At 41.0% G+C, this 16,030-nt stretch overlaps 1 protein-coding gene across 4 annotated transcripts in view; it reads left to right on the plus strand.

Moving 5' to 3' along the window:
* The window catches only part of arhgef4 (Rho guanine nucleotide exchange factor (GEF) 4), a 131,474-nt gene that overhangs the window by 46,504 nt on the left and 68,940 nt on the right, over window positions 1-16,030 (plus strand). For 2 of the 4 annotated variants that reach the window (XM_074692993.1, XM_074692994.1), the window contains exon 4: window positions 1,253-1,382. In XM_074692993.1, the coding sequence (XP_074549094.1) occupies window positions 1,253-1,382 (130 nt within the window). Of the gene's footprint in view, window positions 1-654; window positions 928-1,252; window positions 1,383-10,287; window positions 10,898-16,030 lie in introns of those variants that run through there. The other 2 variants (XM_074692992.1, XM_074692995.1) reach the window with 2 other exon arrangements.

Here is a 16,030-nt window from a genome sequence, read left to right on the forward strand (position 1 = left end):
TGACTCCCACTCACCACACAACCACCTGAAGTCCTGCCAGCTGCGTACCATTGACATAACCAGATCGATTAATGTCTTGGGTTTCATTATTCCTTTGCGATCTACATTTAGAAAGACATTACAGTAGCAGTAGCTGAATTACCTTCATTTGACAAGCATACACAGCTCACATACTGAATGCAGAAAGCCAGTGGGATCTTTACTCCACTGTGTGAACAAGGGCAAGGACAGGATGCAACATTTTCTGTTAGATATTTTAATTTTGTTAGGAGCTTTTCATGATGGGGGCTCTTTGAATTTAAAGTCCAACTAAATGCAAATTGATGGGTATGGGTCCACATTTGACACTGAAGCCATTGCTCGGCTAAAGAACCTTTCTGTTTGTTACTGATCAAGATAATGATTATTATAATGATAATACAATTAGTTGTTGTGTTTTGTGAGTTATTTCTGAGACTGTATATGCATGTCTCATACTGTTTGAAACCCTAATGAGGAGGTTTCCTCTGCAGTATTCTGTAGTTATTTAATGTCCATCGACAAGCTGTATCACAAAAGCTTCCAGTCACTATCTCTGTTTTATCACCATCTACAGTCATTATCTAACCCTTAACCTAACCCCAAACCCTAACCAGTAAACTGTGCCCTCATAAGGGCATGCAAAATGGGGGCCCACTCACCAGCCAGTCCAAGGCAAGAAGGCTGACGATAGAGAAGACTGAAGGGAAAGCTTCTGAGGGTCCTGGTTTGTTGAGGAGCAGCCGCTGGGTGGATACTGACCACGGTGGAGGTGGAAAGCAGAGAAGGAGAAAGTGCTCAGATGACCTCTGGATCGAAGAGCAAAAGAAATACAAACGTAAAGTGGCCAGAGTCATCAGGAGGAGCCTGGGCCAACTCAGCGCAATGTTAGCTGAAGACACGGACAAAGTAAGACGTGCGGGCTTCAAACAAAGGTCCAAACCTAGGAACCTTTCTGATCCTCATCCTCTTCCTTTTCCAACTTGTTTCCAAGTTTCTGTTTCTCTTGAACTTTATCTTCCTCTTTGGTGACTTCTGACAGCTCTTGAAGATGAATCCTGGTTCTGTCCATCATCACTCACTTTTCTGGCATGGCCTCCTGTTCTGCCTTCTTCATTTGTCTGCAGCTGAATGAACATGCACTCAATAACCCTCTAATCTTGTCTTGTAATGAATCACAAAGAAATGCATGTAAATAAAGACCTAATTTAAAAATCCGTTGTAATCCCTACAGATTGATGCTGGACTCACCTCAGGGCACAATGAGGCCTTCAGGGGGATGCCCCTCAAGTCTCACTGCTTCTCCCAGAGCACCCCCATCGGCCTTGATTGCCTTGGCTGGAAGAGCCACATCTCACCTTTCTGTAAGTCCTCACTCTTTCTTTCCTTTTAGGTACTCCTTTCTTATCTGGTTTCTGAGAGGTTGTCACAGTTCTGAGGGATTAATGCGAACACAGAAATCAGGGGTAAAACTGTTCTTTAATTAACACTGCTAAAAGGGCAAACACAGTCTTTATGAAATCCAAAAACAGTCCAAAAAGCAAAAGGACAAAATCAAAAGGCAAAATCCAAAACAAGTTAAACAGGCAGTGTACCAAAAATCAAGAAAGTCAAAGTGAAACCAAGCAAGAGTACAAAAAACAGCAGGCAAAATCCAAACAGAAAACAGGCAGAGGAAATACCAGGCTGGAACAAAGCAGAAGGCTGGTGCAAAGTAGGCAGAAGCACAACCAACGAACTGGCAACAACAACAAAAACTGACTGGGTTAAATACTGGCAGGTGATTAGCAGACAAGGAACAGGTGTGAACATGAGGGTGAGCAGGAAGGTGGAGTCCAGGAGCAGCAAACAGCTACAGCATTGTCCATTAGAGGGAGCAGAAGAATGAGCAGGAGGGTGGGGGCTAAGAGGAGCAGACAGCTCCAGCAGTGTCCATGACAGAGGTGGAGAGGAACTGGCATTAGGACTAGTAGAGCCACATGAAGAGGTCTAAGTACTCAAACTAAAACAAGCATAATATATAGTGAGCTGGTGCTAATGCAAAAAAATATTATCTCAAGTGAGTGAAAAAGTCAATCAGTTCAACTTAATGAATATAAGGAAAATTCACAACAGATGAAAAAGTCCCTGTGTGCACATGCTAAGTGATCTTGAATAGTCTCACTTCTTCATTGTTAATAGTAATCGGCATTTCAAAATGATATTATCATTGCTAATATAGACTATTTATAAATGCTGCCTCTTAGCTCCCCCGGACCAGAGTTATTTATGCTAGTCAAAGTCTCTATGGTAACACGACGCTGATGATCAAGTTTAGCTGTGCTGCTGAAAATGATTTCTGTGACTAATTTTGTAGTGATGGTGGACACTGGAGCCGAACTGTCAGACAGAAAAAGGACAGAAGAGCAGAAGAAAGATAAACAGGAAATACAGCACAAGCAAAAGGCTGAAACATGAGCTAAAAGCTTAAATACAGGTTAAAAGCTAAAACATGGGCTAAAAATTGAAACCTGAGCTTAAGGCTAAAATACTGACTTAAGAGTAAAACACAAGCCAAGCCAGTTTAAACTGCACTTTCTCAGTACAATTATTGTGGTTAAAGGCTGAGACATGGGTTTAAGGCTAAAACACGAGCTTAAGGCTAACACAGGAGCTAAACTGTTTGTGCTAATGTACATTATCAGCACAAAAATCTGTCTGTTGTCTCTTTGTCCTTTGCAAAAGAAAGCTAAACAGGAGAGTGATAGCGCACAAGCTAAAGGCTAACACAGAGGCTAACCTGTTTGTGCTAATACTCATTCCAACCCACAGTCAGCAGTTATTCTGCAGTGGTCTGTTCAAACTTGAGAGTCTATCAATAAAATGAAGAGTGAGGTTACGTTAGCTCTGCTTGGTAGATGACTGACAGGACACAGCTAACCAGGATTCACTAATGTTACACATTATAGACACTTCTCAGAGCACCGGGCTGCCAGTAGCGCTCCATACAGCTGGTTGTAAACTACTATTCAAACTGACAAAGTTTGCTTGTTGACACAATTTAAACTGTAGCTCTACATAACTGTTGATAAAGACCTCACCTTGTAGCGTTTATTCAAAAAAAAGTAGAGTTGAAAAGATCTGATCTCCATTCATTTCCAACACAAGCACACCCCTTGTTAGGAGTCTACTCTAGTACAGTGTGTGTGTATGTGTTATATCACTGTAGTCTAATTTAAACACATCGTCCTCACAGCATCTTTAACTCAAGAAGGTTCATAGGAAGAGCAGGTCTTCACTATACTTTGTTTTCTATTGTTGATTAAGACCAAAACATGAAGACTGGATAAGATCCAGCCCAAACAGGACTTAGTCTGATCCCATTTTAAACCACCACGAGCAGATCACTCTGCAGCATTTAGAGAGCTGCAGTGGCAGAAACAAACTATTTTCAACAGGCAGAGACCCTGATGTCAAAGGAGTGGTCTACCAGGGGAGTGAATCCTTCAACATTTGACTGTTCAATTTGAATTCACGTCTGGAGGACACCTATCTGTTAGGCTGAACACTTTACATGCAGGAATGAAGCTGTCCAGTACCTCACAGTGCACAGTGACTTCAGCTACACCTTTACTACGGCATTCTTACTTGCTGCTTCAAGTGATTCTTAGATTTGTGTATGATTTTTTTGATAATCTTACATCAATCCTTCATTGAGCTTTGCTTGTTGGTGTGAATTTCTACTTTCTGTTGTTGAACAGAAGTTGGTCTATGCTCAAGAGTCAGATTGTTCCTCTGAACAGTCACATTACCCTGCACATAAAGGGGATACTTTCTCCATGGTATTTTTGTTTGTATGTGTATTTGTATCTGTTTTGAATTGGCTGATCTTAGGATAACAGCAGATATTTTTAAGTTGGGACAGATTTATCATTGTGGAACCTGAATAAACTCAAAGACACAGTCAGTAGTGTTATCAGTGTGCCCACTATGTGGTTCACACAGGGACATGGTGTGTGAAACTGTCTGTACAGCCACAGGCTGCTGATGCTGAAGCTCTGGCCTGTTTGATGGTGTGAACACGTCGTACTCTGACCTGCCCCGTGGTTAGAGGGCAGTGTTTTGTCCCTGGCCTTGTTCTTAGCTTTCAGACCTTACTATGAGGTTACATGGTGTTATGGCTGACATTTGCACTTGCACAAAGATAGTGCAACACATAGATATACACAAATTTTAAAGACTAAACTCATAGAATTGATGCTGAAATCTAAATGACAATGCAGTATTTATTCCTCTGAGCAGCATCTCAACACTTTGTGAGTGCAGTTCCTCTTTTAACCTGCTGGCTGCAGCAAACTCTCACTTAATCCAAAGCTCTGAGTCACTCTGTTACCATCAGCTGTTCCAACACACACACGCACACCATCAGATCAAGTGAGTTGATGTGTGTTGTTCCATTTTAGTCCAACACTCATTTTATTTTTGTGGTGTTCCTGCAACAAAAAGGAGGATGGGGTTATTTCAGAAACACAGTTGCACATTTCTTAACAGAGTTTGCAAATTAATGATAATAAAAAAGCAGCAGTATGTTTTATCTTTTCTGATATCTGAAGTATTTTTTAACATGTTGTCTTAAGATGCTGTTGATCTAACATATTGTAGAGCTTTAGCTGTTTGGACTGCTGTTTTTAATGTTCACTGTCGCTATTTTCAGCAGCACAGTGGCTAGCTGAGGGTTACGAGCTGAGCAGCATTGTTTCCCACAGTGAAGTGAGTGTGTCACACTTATTTAGTGTTCAGCTATACGGTGATTATGGTGGACAGCAAACGCAGGAGTTGCTTTCCCTGACTTACCTCGTGCTTGCCCAGGGTCCGGTCACACTGCTACATGAGTATTGTTAGCGGTAGAAAAGCCTTGTGGTGTTACCAGTGCTAGCTGGCATGTCATTGTCACAGTTTGCAGTGTACGCCTCTTTGTTTTCTTTGTCAGGCTGTAAAAAGCTAAGCTATCTGAAGATGAGTGCTCTTTCATGTTGAAGATGTTCACTTGACTTTAAACTGTAAGTACTGATATTGTTCAGTGTTGCTGCGCTCATTTAATGCTGTGCCAATTAGCTCCAAATGTTGGTAATCATGATGATCTGAATTCCTGTGTCATGATTGGCTGTTCCTCATTGTCTTCTTCCTCTTCTCCATACTGGGTGGCAACTGGTGTTTCAGGTACATGAGCACCTCCCCCAGGAGGTGAGCTTACAGTCTGTGGGTATGTTTATATCCAGTCATTAACCCCTTCATATTCTCAGTATTAGCAACAACCCAGTTGCACACGGCCAGGTAAACACCAACAAATCTTTTTAAAAAAGAGAATATGCTCATATTCAGGTTTTTAAAAACCCTAAATTTCCTCATGGGTTACTCCTTTTCTAACCGAAATATTTGGTCATGTATACACCTATCAGGAAATCCCCATCCAAAGGAACATTCATTTGTGTTCTGCTCTTGTACTGATCGCAAGGAATCTTGGTCTTTTGAGTCCAGGAAGTGTGCCGTGCTGCTGCTGTTGTTGTTGCTGCTGTTACTATGCATATAGAAAGAAAAAGCAGAAATGATGCACATTATGTCATGATGTTGTCCGTACGTTGCTGATTTGATAAGTGTACTATGTAAACAGGAATAACCCTTTTTGCTCATGCATGTAAACAGGTTATTCTTAATGTGCCCAAAACCAGAATATTGACCTTAACCTGAATATTTACTGCATATAAATGTAGCCTGTGCAAGCAGTTGAATAACCCTTTTAGTATCTTGTGTCATAGCTTGCCTGAATTCTGTTTACATCATGTGATACTGGGTTTACACAGAGCCTAATGCTCTGAATAGAATTGGGTTAGAAGCTCAAACCAAATAAGATGGTTGCATATAAACACCTCATTCAGAATAAACAGGCTGAAAAATGGAAAGTCATTTGGTTTCACAGGGGGTAGAATATTCTGCTTCCCAAATTGATCAAAAGTAAAGTTTTTTTTCTATGTTAACGGTGAAACCGTAAGTTGTCAGGCTGTGTTCTGTCCGTGCATGCTCTGTCTCGACATAAAATTTGTTTCCACCAGTCTTTCCTGTGAACTTTCATCCACAGTTTTCTGGTCTCCAGGGCTCATGGGCAGAACCAGTTTTAACGACATTGTCCTGATATTTAGCGACTTGTAAGACCTCTCTACGACTAGGGCTGAACGATTTTAAGAAAAGATTGAATTGCGATTTTCTGGCAGATATTGTGATTTCAATTTGATTCACGATTTTCTTCAAATCAAGCTTTGGGATATTCACATGTAGGGCTGAACGATTTTAGGAAAAGATCTAATTTTTCTGGCAGATATTCCAATTCACGATTTTTTAATCATCAATAGTGATGATAAATAATCTGTTTTCATCAACTTTTACTCCTAAACAGAGGCTTTGTGTTGTTGACCTGCTTACCAGCACTTTTAACATATAGATTGTCTCCAAATTTGTAAATCAGAATGTGTATAATACTTGACACAACAGATCCTGAGTCAGTCAGGAGTGCTGCAAAAAATTGCTGCTTTGGCGATCTCAAAATTGCATTGTCTAAAATTGCGATTTCGATCTGAAAACGATAAATTGTTCGGCCCTATCTACAACTGTTTTTTTTTGTTTTTTTAAGTGACTGGCAACAAACGTAGCATGTCTTGGGAGTTTTGATGTATTGATCTTACCCTTCTTAATGAGCAGCTGGTGCTGCTGTGTGCCCATTCCTTATCAAAAACACTCACAGGCGGACAAGTCCCAAATAGTTAGCAACATACTTCTACCCCATGATGTTATTCTTCTCTTCTACAGAGTCCATTAGAATAAAATGTACACTGCAAAAAAATGAAATCTTATCAAGTGTTTTTGTCTTTTTTTTAAGTAAAAAATGTCTTATTATACTTGATATGAGCCACTTTCAACTTATCAATCCAGATAACATCTTGTTTCAAGTTATCAGAGTACAAAAATTAGGTTTTAATTGCATGTAACCAGTAAAAAAATCTGCCAATGGAACAAGAAAAAATAGCTTGAAAATTTCCTTGAGACTAGAACAATGTCTTAACACAAGTAACTTTTCTCTTGTTCCATCGGCAGATTTTGTTACTGGTTACGAGCAATTCAGACCTCATTTTTTTAATTGAATAATTTTAATAAGACATTTTTCTGGATTGGTCATGTGAATTTGGCTCGTATTGAGTCTAAAAAGGAATTTTCCACTGAAAATAAGACAAAAACACTTGATAAGATTTCAGTTTTTGCAGTGTAAATTTCTTATTACTATCTAAATTTGGCAATGACTTTTAGCAACTTCTGGCACAGCCAATAGCTACTTTTGTTACTGTGGAGTTTGAAACACTGGGCTGAGAGGGCAAACACTGCAAAGCTGCAACACAAGGCCCCTTGGTACATCTTTTTCTCTCCAGTGCTCCAACACATCAGTATGAAGCTGTTGTTTGAACAAAAGTGTAAAAACACAGTCACAACTACTGCACTGAATAGAGGTTCGTTCTTTTTTTTGATAACAATGTGTTTTCATAGATCTGTGTGTGTCACGTCTGTAAAATGGCTATTCTGATTATATGTCATGGCGCATGTAAACAGTTGACCTGAGATCTTCTACTGAAATGATTTTAATCAGAATCAAAAAAAAAAGTCTGCTTGTATTTCTCTCTGATACGCCATGGGTCATGCAAGAAAGCAATACATCATGTGTTTCACTAAGCAAACTGGCCCAGGTCGTACTCCTTCTGTGGTCTATGATCAGGTTCATGGACCACACCAGGTTGGAAAGTGAAGCTCAGGACGGGTGCGGTAACACCTCACTTTAACTGTCTGGGACTGGAAATGGGACGGCACGCCACAATAAAGCTACTCAGGTCTTTTCACACTGTGCTGTGCGTTATCCCTCAGTCCCCAGCTGAGCAGTGGTAATCTCTGCAGTGATACATCAGACTTCCTCATGTAATCTCTTAAGGTGGACTCATTTGAACTTTCCCCTGTGTGCTGGGCCAGCATGTGTGAGGGTGATTAGTTAAAACCTGTAGGAGCCTCTGCCATCAGTACATGAGTGTGTGGTGAATTGATGAACACAGCACATGATGTAAGATGTTTGAGTACTCAGAAGTCTAGAGGAAACGCTACAGTCCATTTATTATTTACCATCATGCATGCACTTCCTGGGTGATAGCGCTGCTTCAGCAGGGTGATTCATTTCCAGTTTGGTGTGTGTAGAGGTAAAATTCTTCACTGTGTGAGTGTGTGTGTTTGTGTGTTGGTCTGCACATTAACATCTCCTTCCTGAGGAACACTGTCAAAAAACAAGTTTTATTTTTTTTTGCTCCATTTCCTGCTTTTGGCTTGCACTGAGGCATTTTGCCTGTGTTTAGTTTGGGCTGACAGGAGAAAGTGTGAAGTAATAGCTGTGATATGTAAACACTAAAGTCCTGCACACTGATCAGTGTGCTACAGGGGGAGGAAAGGGCAGGTTAGACACACCTCCAAGATGACATCATTAAACCCAGAAGGCACTGCAGGGGCATCACACCTGTGAGAAAGAAGTGAACACTGCGAAAACCGACCAAGCACGCAAGAACTTTAGTAATTTTTCAGCGTTGTATTTAGGGTTCATCTAAATTATTAAATAGAGGAGTAGGGATGGATGAGTACCAATACCTGGGATCAGTATCAAGCCAATACTAACCCAATTTTAAGGTTTGGGTACTAATGAAGGCTAATGATATCAGCAGCCAATACTAGGGATGTTTGATACCACTTTTTTTGCAGTACAAGTACTCCCTCTTGAGTACTCACTGATACCGAGTACTGATACTACTATTACTTTTGATACATAAAATTTCAATTAACAGTGACACATCATTATGATCAAAGACAGCACAGTCACTCGGACATTAAGTCCAAATAAAACACAAACAATTTCTCTGAGTTTAGAATTTTTTTTGATAAATATTTTTAAAAAATAATATTTAAAGTGCACAATAAAACTAGCAACTGTCAGAGTTTAAGTATTTTTCAAAGTAATCTGAACTGCAAAATAAAAAGTTTAACAGTTAACTCTCCCTGGTTCATACATGTTGTACGATACCTTAAAAAAGGCTGGTTTCTGCGCGATACCTGGACTTGGTACGCGCTCATCCCTAGCTGATACTCAAGGCAAAAAATATTGCGTCCAGTAGGTTGTCCTTGCAAGTAGTTGGTGGTGCCTTGACAGGGTTTGACACCACAACAAATGTACATCAGGTCCTGTTCAGTCAATATGAATGAACCAGGGAGAGTTAACAGTTAAACCTGTTTTATTGGCACTGCAGTTTATTTTTCAGAAAACTTCTAAAACTCTGACAGTTGTCAGTTTTAGTTTATACTTTTGTAAAATTATGTAAAACAAATCACAAACTCAAAGAGAGTTGTTTGTGTTGTCTTTGTTCAAAGTGATCTGTCACTGTTAATTGAGATTTTATGTATTATGGTAATGATACAGCATGTACTCGTACTGGTATCAGTCTAAAAGAAAGTGGCATTGAACATCCGTACAAATGAGTATTTTCTCTCAGTGACTTCTCGATTTATGTATGTGCTGTGCTAGATCCATTTCACTTTATTCATATGTAAAGACTATGCTTAAAAAATTCCTTTGCAAAATTATTTCAAGGTTTCATTCACAAAACATTTCAGTCATCACTTGGTTCGTAAAACAAAAATCAAACTGTTGAAAACAGACCAACTTTGAGTTTTAACCTTTAAGTCCTGTTTCCTGTTGCCATGTTTAATGTTGATACTACATTCATAATATACAGATAAGATGAATACCTAACATGAACTGGACCTCAAGAATAACAGGCACATGTTATTATAACTCAAATGATCACTAAAGTTCATCTGGAGTCAGCTTTGTAAGACACTACAATGTGAAAATGTACATACTGTATATACAGTGAACCTAGTGTGTGTGTGTGTGTGTGTGTGTGTGTGTGTGTGTGTGTGTGTGTGTGTGTGTGTTTTATGTGTGTTTGAGAAAGGGTGGACTGAAGGAGGGCAGGCTCTTTTCAATCTCCAGTTAAATGGATCCTGCGCCATTAGTGAGCTGTCCACACTGTCGCTGGCAGGCAATGGACACCGTCGAGCTGCACAAACCTCCCTATAGGACCCCCGCTGATGTCAGCCTGGAGACAGAGAGTGTGTGTGTGTGTGTGTAAGAGAGAGAGAGCGATGGACTGGGTGGTGATGTTAGGAACTGAAGCAGTGAGCGAATGGAAAGAAAGACAGCAGCAGAGGAGCAGTGAGAGAGGGAGCAGGCTCTGTGTGAGGAGGGAGCAGGAGCAGAGAGCTGAAGGGAGGACAGAAGCCTTGTTTTGTGCTCAGGAGGAGGAAACAGCAAGTTGACAGCTGAAGCTTACCTCAGCGAATAGCGCAGTAGATCAGCGCGAAGGACACCTCCCCTTCCTCCTCCTCCTCTGCACTCTCCCCCTTCTGGGAGAACAAACCACCTGCTCAGGCACCTCTTCATTTCCACTCTCCTCCTCTCTGCTCACTCTCATTTCCTCCGTTGTATGGTGCATCCAAATTGTGATGCGGACCCAACAAGGCTCAGAGGGGGGCGTTCCCTTGCCTGGGGGCAGCTGTGGCAGCAGTGGCAGTGGCAGCTTGGGGCTGTCACCGGGGTCTGACTCGGATGGAGGAAGCCCTACAGGCGGAGGTGTGGACAGCATTGTGGATGGAGGTCTTGGAGTCAGTGGATGTATGGGTGGAAGTGGAGGAGGAGGCAGCTTGGGTGGAACTCTGAGGGGGGTCCTGTCTCGCTATTGGAGCTTGGAGAGCCTGCACTCCACCACAGGTAAGAGCTCAGCACACATGATGCAGGTTGGTGCAGATGCTCACTGAAGTGGCATCCAACCTGCACACACACACACACACACACACACACACACGCACACACACGCACACACACACAGAGCCTTCTCTTAATGTGTGTGTGCAGTCATGTGTGTACCAGCAGACTGACACACTCACACCAGGTTAGTGTGTTACAAAGGGGTGGATAAGAAGTACTGCGTGTGTATCAGTGAGTGTGTTAGCGTGTGTGACAGGACAGAATAGGTGTTGTGTTGTTGTTTGGGTGGGCCAGCTTTTTGGCTTTCTAGTCATGCCCAAAAATCCAGGAAGTAACACAGCTCCTCAGCCACATTCCGGATTCTGGTCATCGTGTTTTCACTGACATCAGTCTGTGTGTTTATCAGGGCATCACGCTGGTTTTTGACTGCTTACATGCACGGATAAACCCATCTCTGCCTCCAGGCGTCATACACAAAACATGACTGAGCATCCCAATTGCTAACGGCCTGGACTCAGTGTCACTATGTGAAACTTAAAAAAGACTTCTTATTTTCAGATCTTTGCCTATTTGTTTTCAGGTAACTCCACAGAGGTGCCTGAAAGAAAGGAGAAACGATGCACAGATGATGGGTCACATGCACTTTTTTGATGCAGTGGTTTACAATACCTCTTTTTGATATTTTGCTCATTACATCCATACACCAATGATGGTTTTATCACACACAGACCGACACACACGCTGTGTCATGACTTCCAGTAGATGTAGTTGAGTCCTTGTGTGCTTACAGTCATCTCAAGCAGGGGGAGGAGGGTTGAAGATGAGCAGGAGAGTGGGAGGAGGGTCGGCTCCAGCTCTGAATATTCCACAAGAACATAAATAAGTGTGTGTTGTTAAGTTAGAGGAGGAGGAACAAGCATATGTGCTGTTATGCTGTGGTACTAAGACAAGTACAGTGAGGAAGAGAAATGTGCATTAAGTATGGGTTATGTCCTTGGCAGGGTGCTGTTTCTTATTTCTCTGTTCTTCTGAGCAGCAACAGTGTTTCTGTCTCCAACAGACACCCAGCACACAGGGCAGCATGGAAATCTTTATTTCAACAATAGGAAGATGTGCAGTCACAATACCCTGTGTAGCTTGTCCAAGGGCAAGTGTCAATACACGTGTTAGCAACTCTCAAAATCACAAAAATTGTTGGACCAAGCTCAAATAAAGCCTTTCTTCAAGGCCATATAGAAGAAGTCACAGATGTTGATCAATCCCATCATTTTCTTTAATATAGCAATATAAGACACAGTAGGTTTCATAGTGGGAGCAGTTTTGATAACAATATTTTCAATTTCTTGTGTTTAAGCATGAACTTTTGGCCTAAACTGTCACAGTGAGTAATCTGAAACTGAAAATCTGTTTCTTGTGTCATTTTTAAATGGGAAAACTCACAGTCTAGATAAAAACAATGATACAAAGAAAACAGAGCAACAGAGAGTTTGGAGCACAGCGCTGGACTAGATGGAAAATTTCGGACTGAATTGCAGTGTGGGATTTTTTTTTCTGCTTTTGGTGGGAGCTCGTACAAAGTGACACAAGGACGTGTCTCCAAACAATAAGCCCCTGTGACTGATAGTAAACTCTTTCTCTCTCCTCCCTCTGTCTCTCCCACTCCCCTTCTTCTTATTGTCTTTCATCTCTTTAACCCTTTCCGTACACAAACTCCCTTCACTTTCAGCATCGAGGCTCTGTTATTTTCAGGAAGCTGCTTTTCACACATGTACCTCACATTAGGAGATTATAAGTGTCGTCGAATGCAGTTTCTTAGCTTCATACTTTGCTGTACGGTGGGTGGGAAGCATGCAGGTGGATTGTCCAGTGATCTAACCACCATGTCACATTTGAAAGTTGTTGATAGAGTATAAACAGGGCAGTAGAAAGTAATAATGAGTATGAGGCAGAGAAACTGCTCACCCTGACTTCACATGAACGGGGTCAGAGGATAGTCCTGAGAAACTTTGGGGTGAACAGATTCTGCCATGTGTGTCCGCATAGGCAGCACACATGGTTGGGATGTTTTTAAATGTGTGTTTAATGTGAAATGACCCTTTAAGTGTTGTATTACAACCAACACCAAAAAAAGAAAAAAAAAAACACCAGCAGCAAAGTTTTCATAAGAAAACCGTAATATTACAGTCAAACACTGTTACACGAAACTACGTAAAATAACTGTAAAAACACAGGACTTGATTTCACAGTCAAAATTGATTCATATACAGTTTTTCAAAGTTGATACATGTATGTAATACTCTTAAATAACACAAGTTCAGTCAAACAAATTTAAATCAGATTTTTTCAGGCTAATCTGTGATTTCATGGTATAAATTATTTATTTTGGGAAACGATTAAATCAATCTACTGTAATTTTCTATCAAAATACTGTTTTTCCTGTGTTCAATAACAAATTTGTAAAGTACAAGAACAAACTCTGTACATAAAACCAAAGACAAATGTCTGCAACTGTGCCGTATTAATATCTAAGTGTAGAGAAGAGCAAGTTGCATACTTATACCTTTGTGTCCAGCTTTTTCACCCTGGCTTAGTGACTGCATTTTTTACCTTTTTAACAATAGTTCAACCAGAGGTCATTTTAAAAGCGGTGTTGTACAAACAGTTTACTGTGTACATGGTTCATGAACGTGACAAGAATTAACTGGTTAAAAGCTCAAACCAAATAGAAATGCTCGATATGAACACTCAGTCAGAATAAACAGGCTGACCTAAATCATATTTAATTCAGTTGCACAGGGGCAGGATATTCTTATTCCCAAACCAATCAAAAGGAAAACGGTTAACAGTGAAACTGAGAGTTGTCAGACTGAGTTCTGTCTGCACATGCTCTGTCTTGATCATGGACTGTATAAAACATGGCGATGTCACCTGTCTGTCCCTGAAACCATGAAATAAGCCAATCTGGGGACGCAACCTCATTCGCTATGATGCCGGCTGTGAGTTTTTCTTCCAGCATCTACAGGGCGCCCGGCGGGCACGTGACCTGAGCTGTGTCTCTGATTGGAAAATCAAACGATCCTAATAACTTTTGAACCGCAGAGATAGAAAAAAATTAACTCACCATACAGTGTGTGCTAATAGTGAAATTAGTGTTTTAGACCCAAGCTGTTTTTTGAACCAGGCTGTAAATATGTTTTTAATGCTCTAAAAGTCAGTTTTTATGGCTGGGTGTGTACGTGACTTCTGGTCTTTCTGCAGCCAGCCTCAAGCAGATTCTGGACGAACAGCGACTTTTAGCACTTCCACATAGACTTCATTTTTACTATCCGGATGTGGCCCCTTGGTCTTGACAAACATGCACAATACAAGTACAGCTCATTCCAACCAGCAACTTTTTATGTATTCAGAGATTTAATTATTTTTGTCAAAAAAGGGAAAATCTAGCAACTTCTCTGGAGTTTGGAGACTGATGTTATAACACTAGTGATCTATCCTCAGCGATCCGCAGATGCTGGGCCCCCCTGTTCTTAAACAATCAGGGGCAGAGAAATCCTCCTGGCTCACAGCAGTCTCTCTTAACTCACGCGTTGTGCGTGTCTCTTCTGGGTCACTATGGCCCGTCCCAAGCCCGGAAAAGGAGGAGGGTTGATACTTTGATTTTAAAATCAAACAAAATGTCACAATGTTATTCCTCTCTTGTCTGTGACAATTGCATGTAAATGACATATTATGCAAATTAGGCAATGGCTTCATTTAGGGACTTTTAACATCTGGGACAGCCAAAGATAAATTTTCTTACTGAGGTGTTGGCAACATTGGCTGCAGAGCGTCACCCACAGCTTTGTGCTAGTATAGAGACAACAGATACAACTTTGCTAAATAGACAATGGACCTCCATCTTTGATAATTAGGTTATGTTTTCATAGATCTGCCCAAGTCACACGTCTGTTAAACTGCTGCTGTGATCAAATGTCGTGGCACATGTAAAAACCAGATCAGAATAGATCAAATCACATGTGAACAGCTGACCTGCAATCTCCAATTGGAATTATTTCAATCAGAATTTTAAAAAAAGTCTGCATGTAAACCTGAAGTTCAAGTTGACGTCTCTCTGGGGGAGCTAAATAATAAAATTTAGAGGATGCTTTTTTTCTTTGTCTTGCACATGTTGACACCTTTAAGGGAATACAAGAAGATATTTAACCCTTATGTAATTAACAAACCTAAGCATGAGGGACAACCAAGCAGAAATCTCCAGAAGCCATTTAGAGGTGGTGAAAACTGCAATTCTTCAAGTGTCCACTTGAGGCTGGCTGCCAAAGTCCTCAGAGCCTCATAGAGGCCAATTCAACAGGGCTGATCTTTACAGCAGAAATAAACATGTTAGCAGCCTGGTTCAAAGAAAAGTTTCAGTCAATATCTGATTTTTCAGTCAGCACACACTGAACAGGAATGAATATTGTTTAAATCATTACTCATTGAAGTTAATAAAGTTTTATATTTTGCATGACTGACTTGACTCATGGATTGGCAAACTGGGTCCTTCTTAGTTCGTTTTGTTTTGCCTCTTGGTTTATAAACCTAAAGTAAGATTGAGTCAGCATTTTCAGTGTTGCTATCATTATTGATAGGCTGTGTTACTTCAGACACTGGTCACACTGGTGATGCTCCTGAGATTACATCTACGTTTGATACATGTCTGATACATCCATCTGTGAGGTTTTGATCTCAGTCTATCCAATTGAAACCACAGAGGTCAAGAGTTCAAACATGTGGCTCATGTTTTTATTCGCTTTGTCTCTTTGTGGGTCCAACAGTAGAGCAAACCCTCTGAAGCACGCTGTACCCTACACACACACACCCGGGCGTGTGCGCTGCCATGTCCTTATCTGTGTGTCAAGAGACAGTCAGCGAGGGAAGGATGTCTTGAAGCATCCATCACTTAAAATGTTAGGCACAGGGCACTCTGGGAAATGGGTCACTGTGGAACAGCCATTTAGCCTGCAGCGTCTTCGTGCTTTACCTCGGCTGAAGTTACTTAGCTGACATGGAGAAACAAAAAACTGGACCACTGCAATGAATCCCCTGGGTTTATCCATTTGTATGATGCTTTTTTTCCCCTTTTTTTGGTCTGAT

Source organism: Halichoeres trimaculatus, unplaced genomic scaffold, assembly GCF_033239565.1.
Source record: "Halichoeres trimaculatus isolate MK-OKI-2021-1 unplaced genomic scaffold, fHalTri1.1 fHalTri1_scaffold_18, whole genome shotgun sequence".
Classification (NCBI taxonomy): domain Eukaryota; kingdom Metazoa; phylum Chordata; class Actinopteri; order Labriformes; family Labridae; genus Halichoeres; species Halichoeres trimaculatus.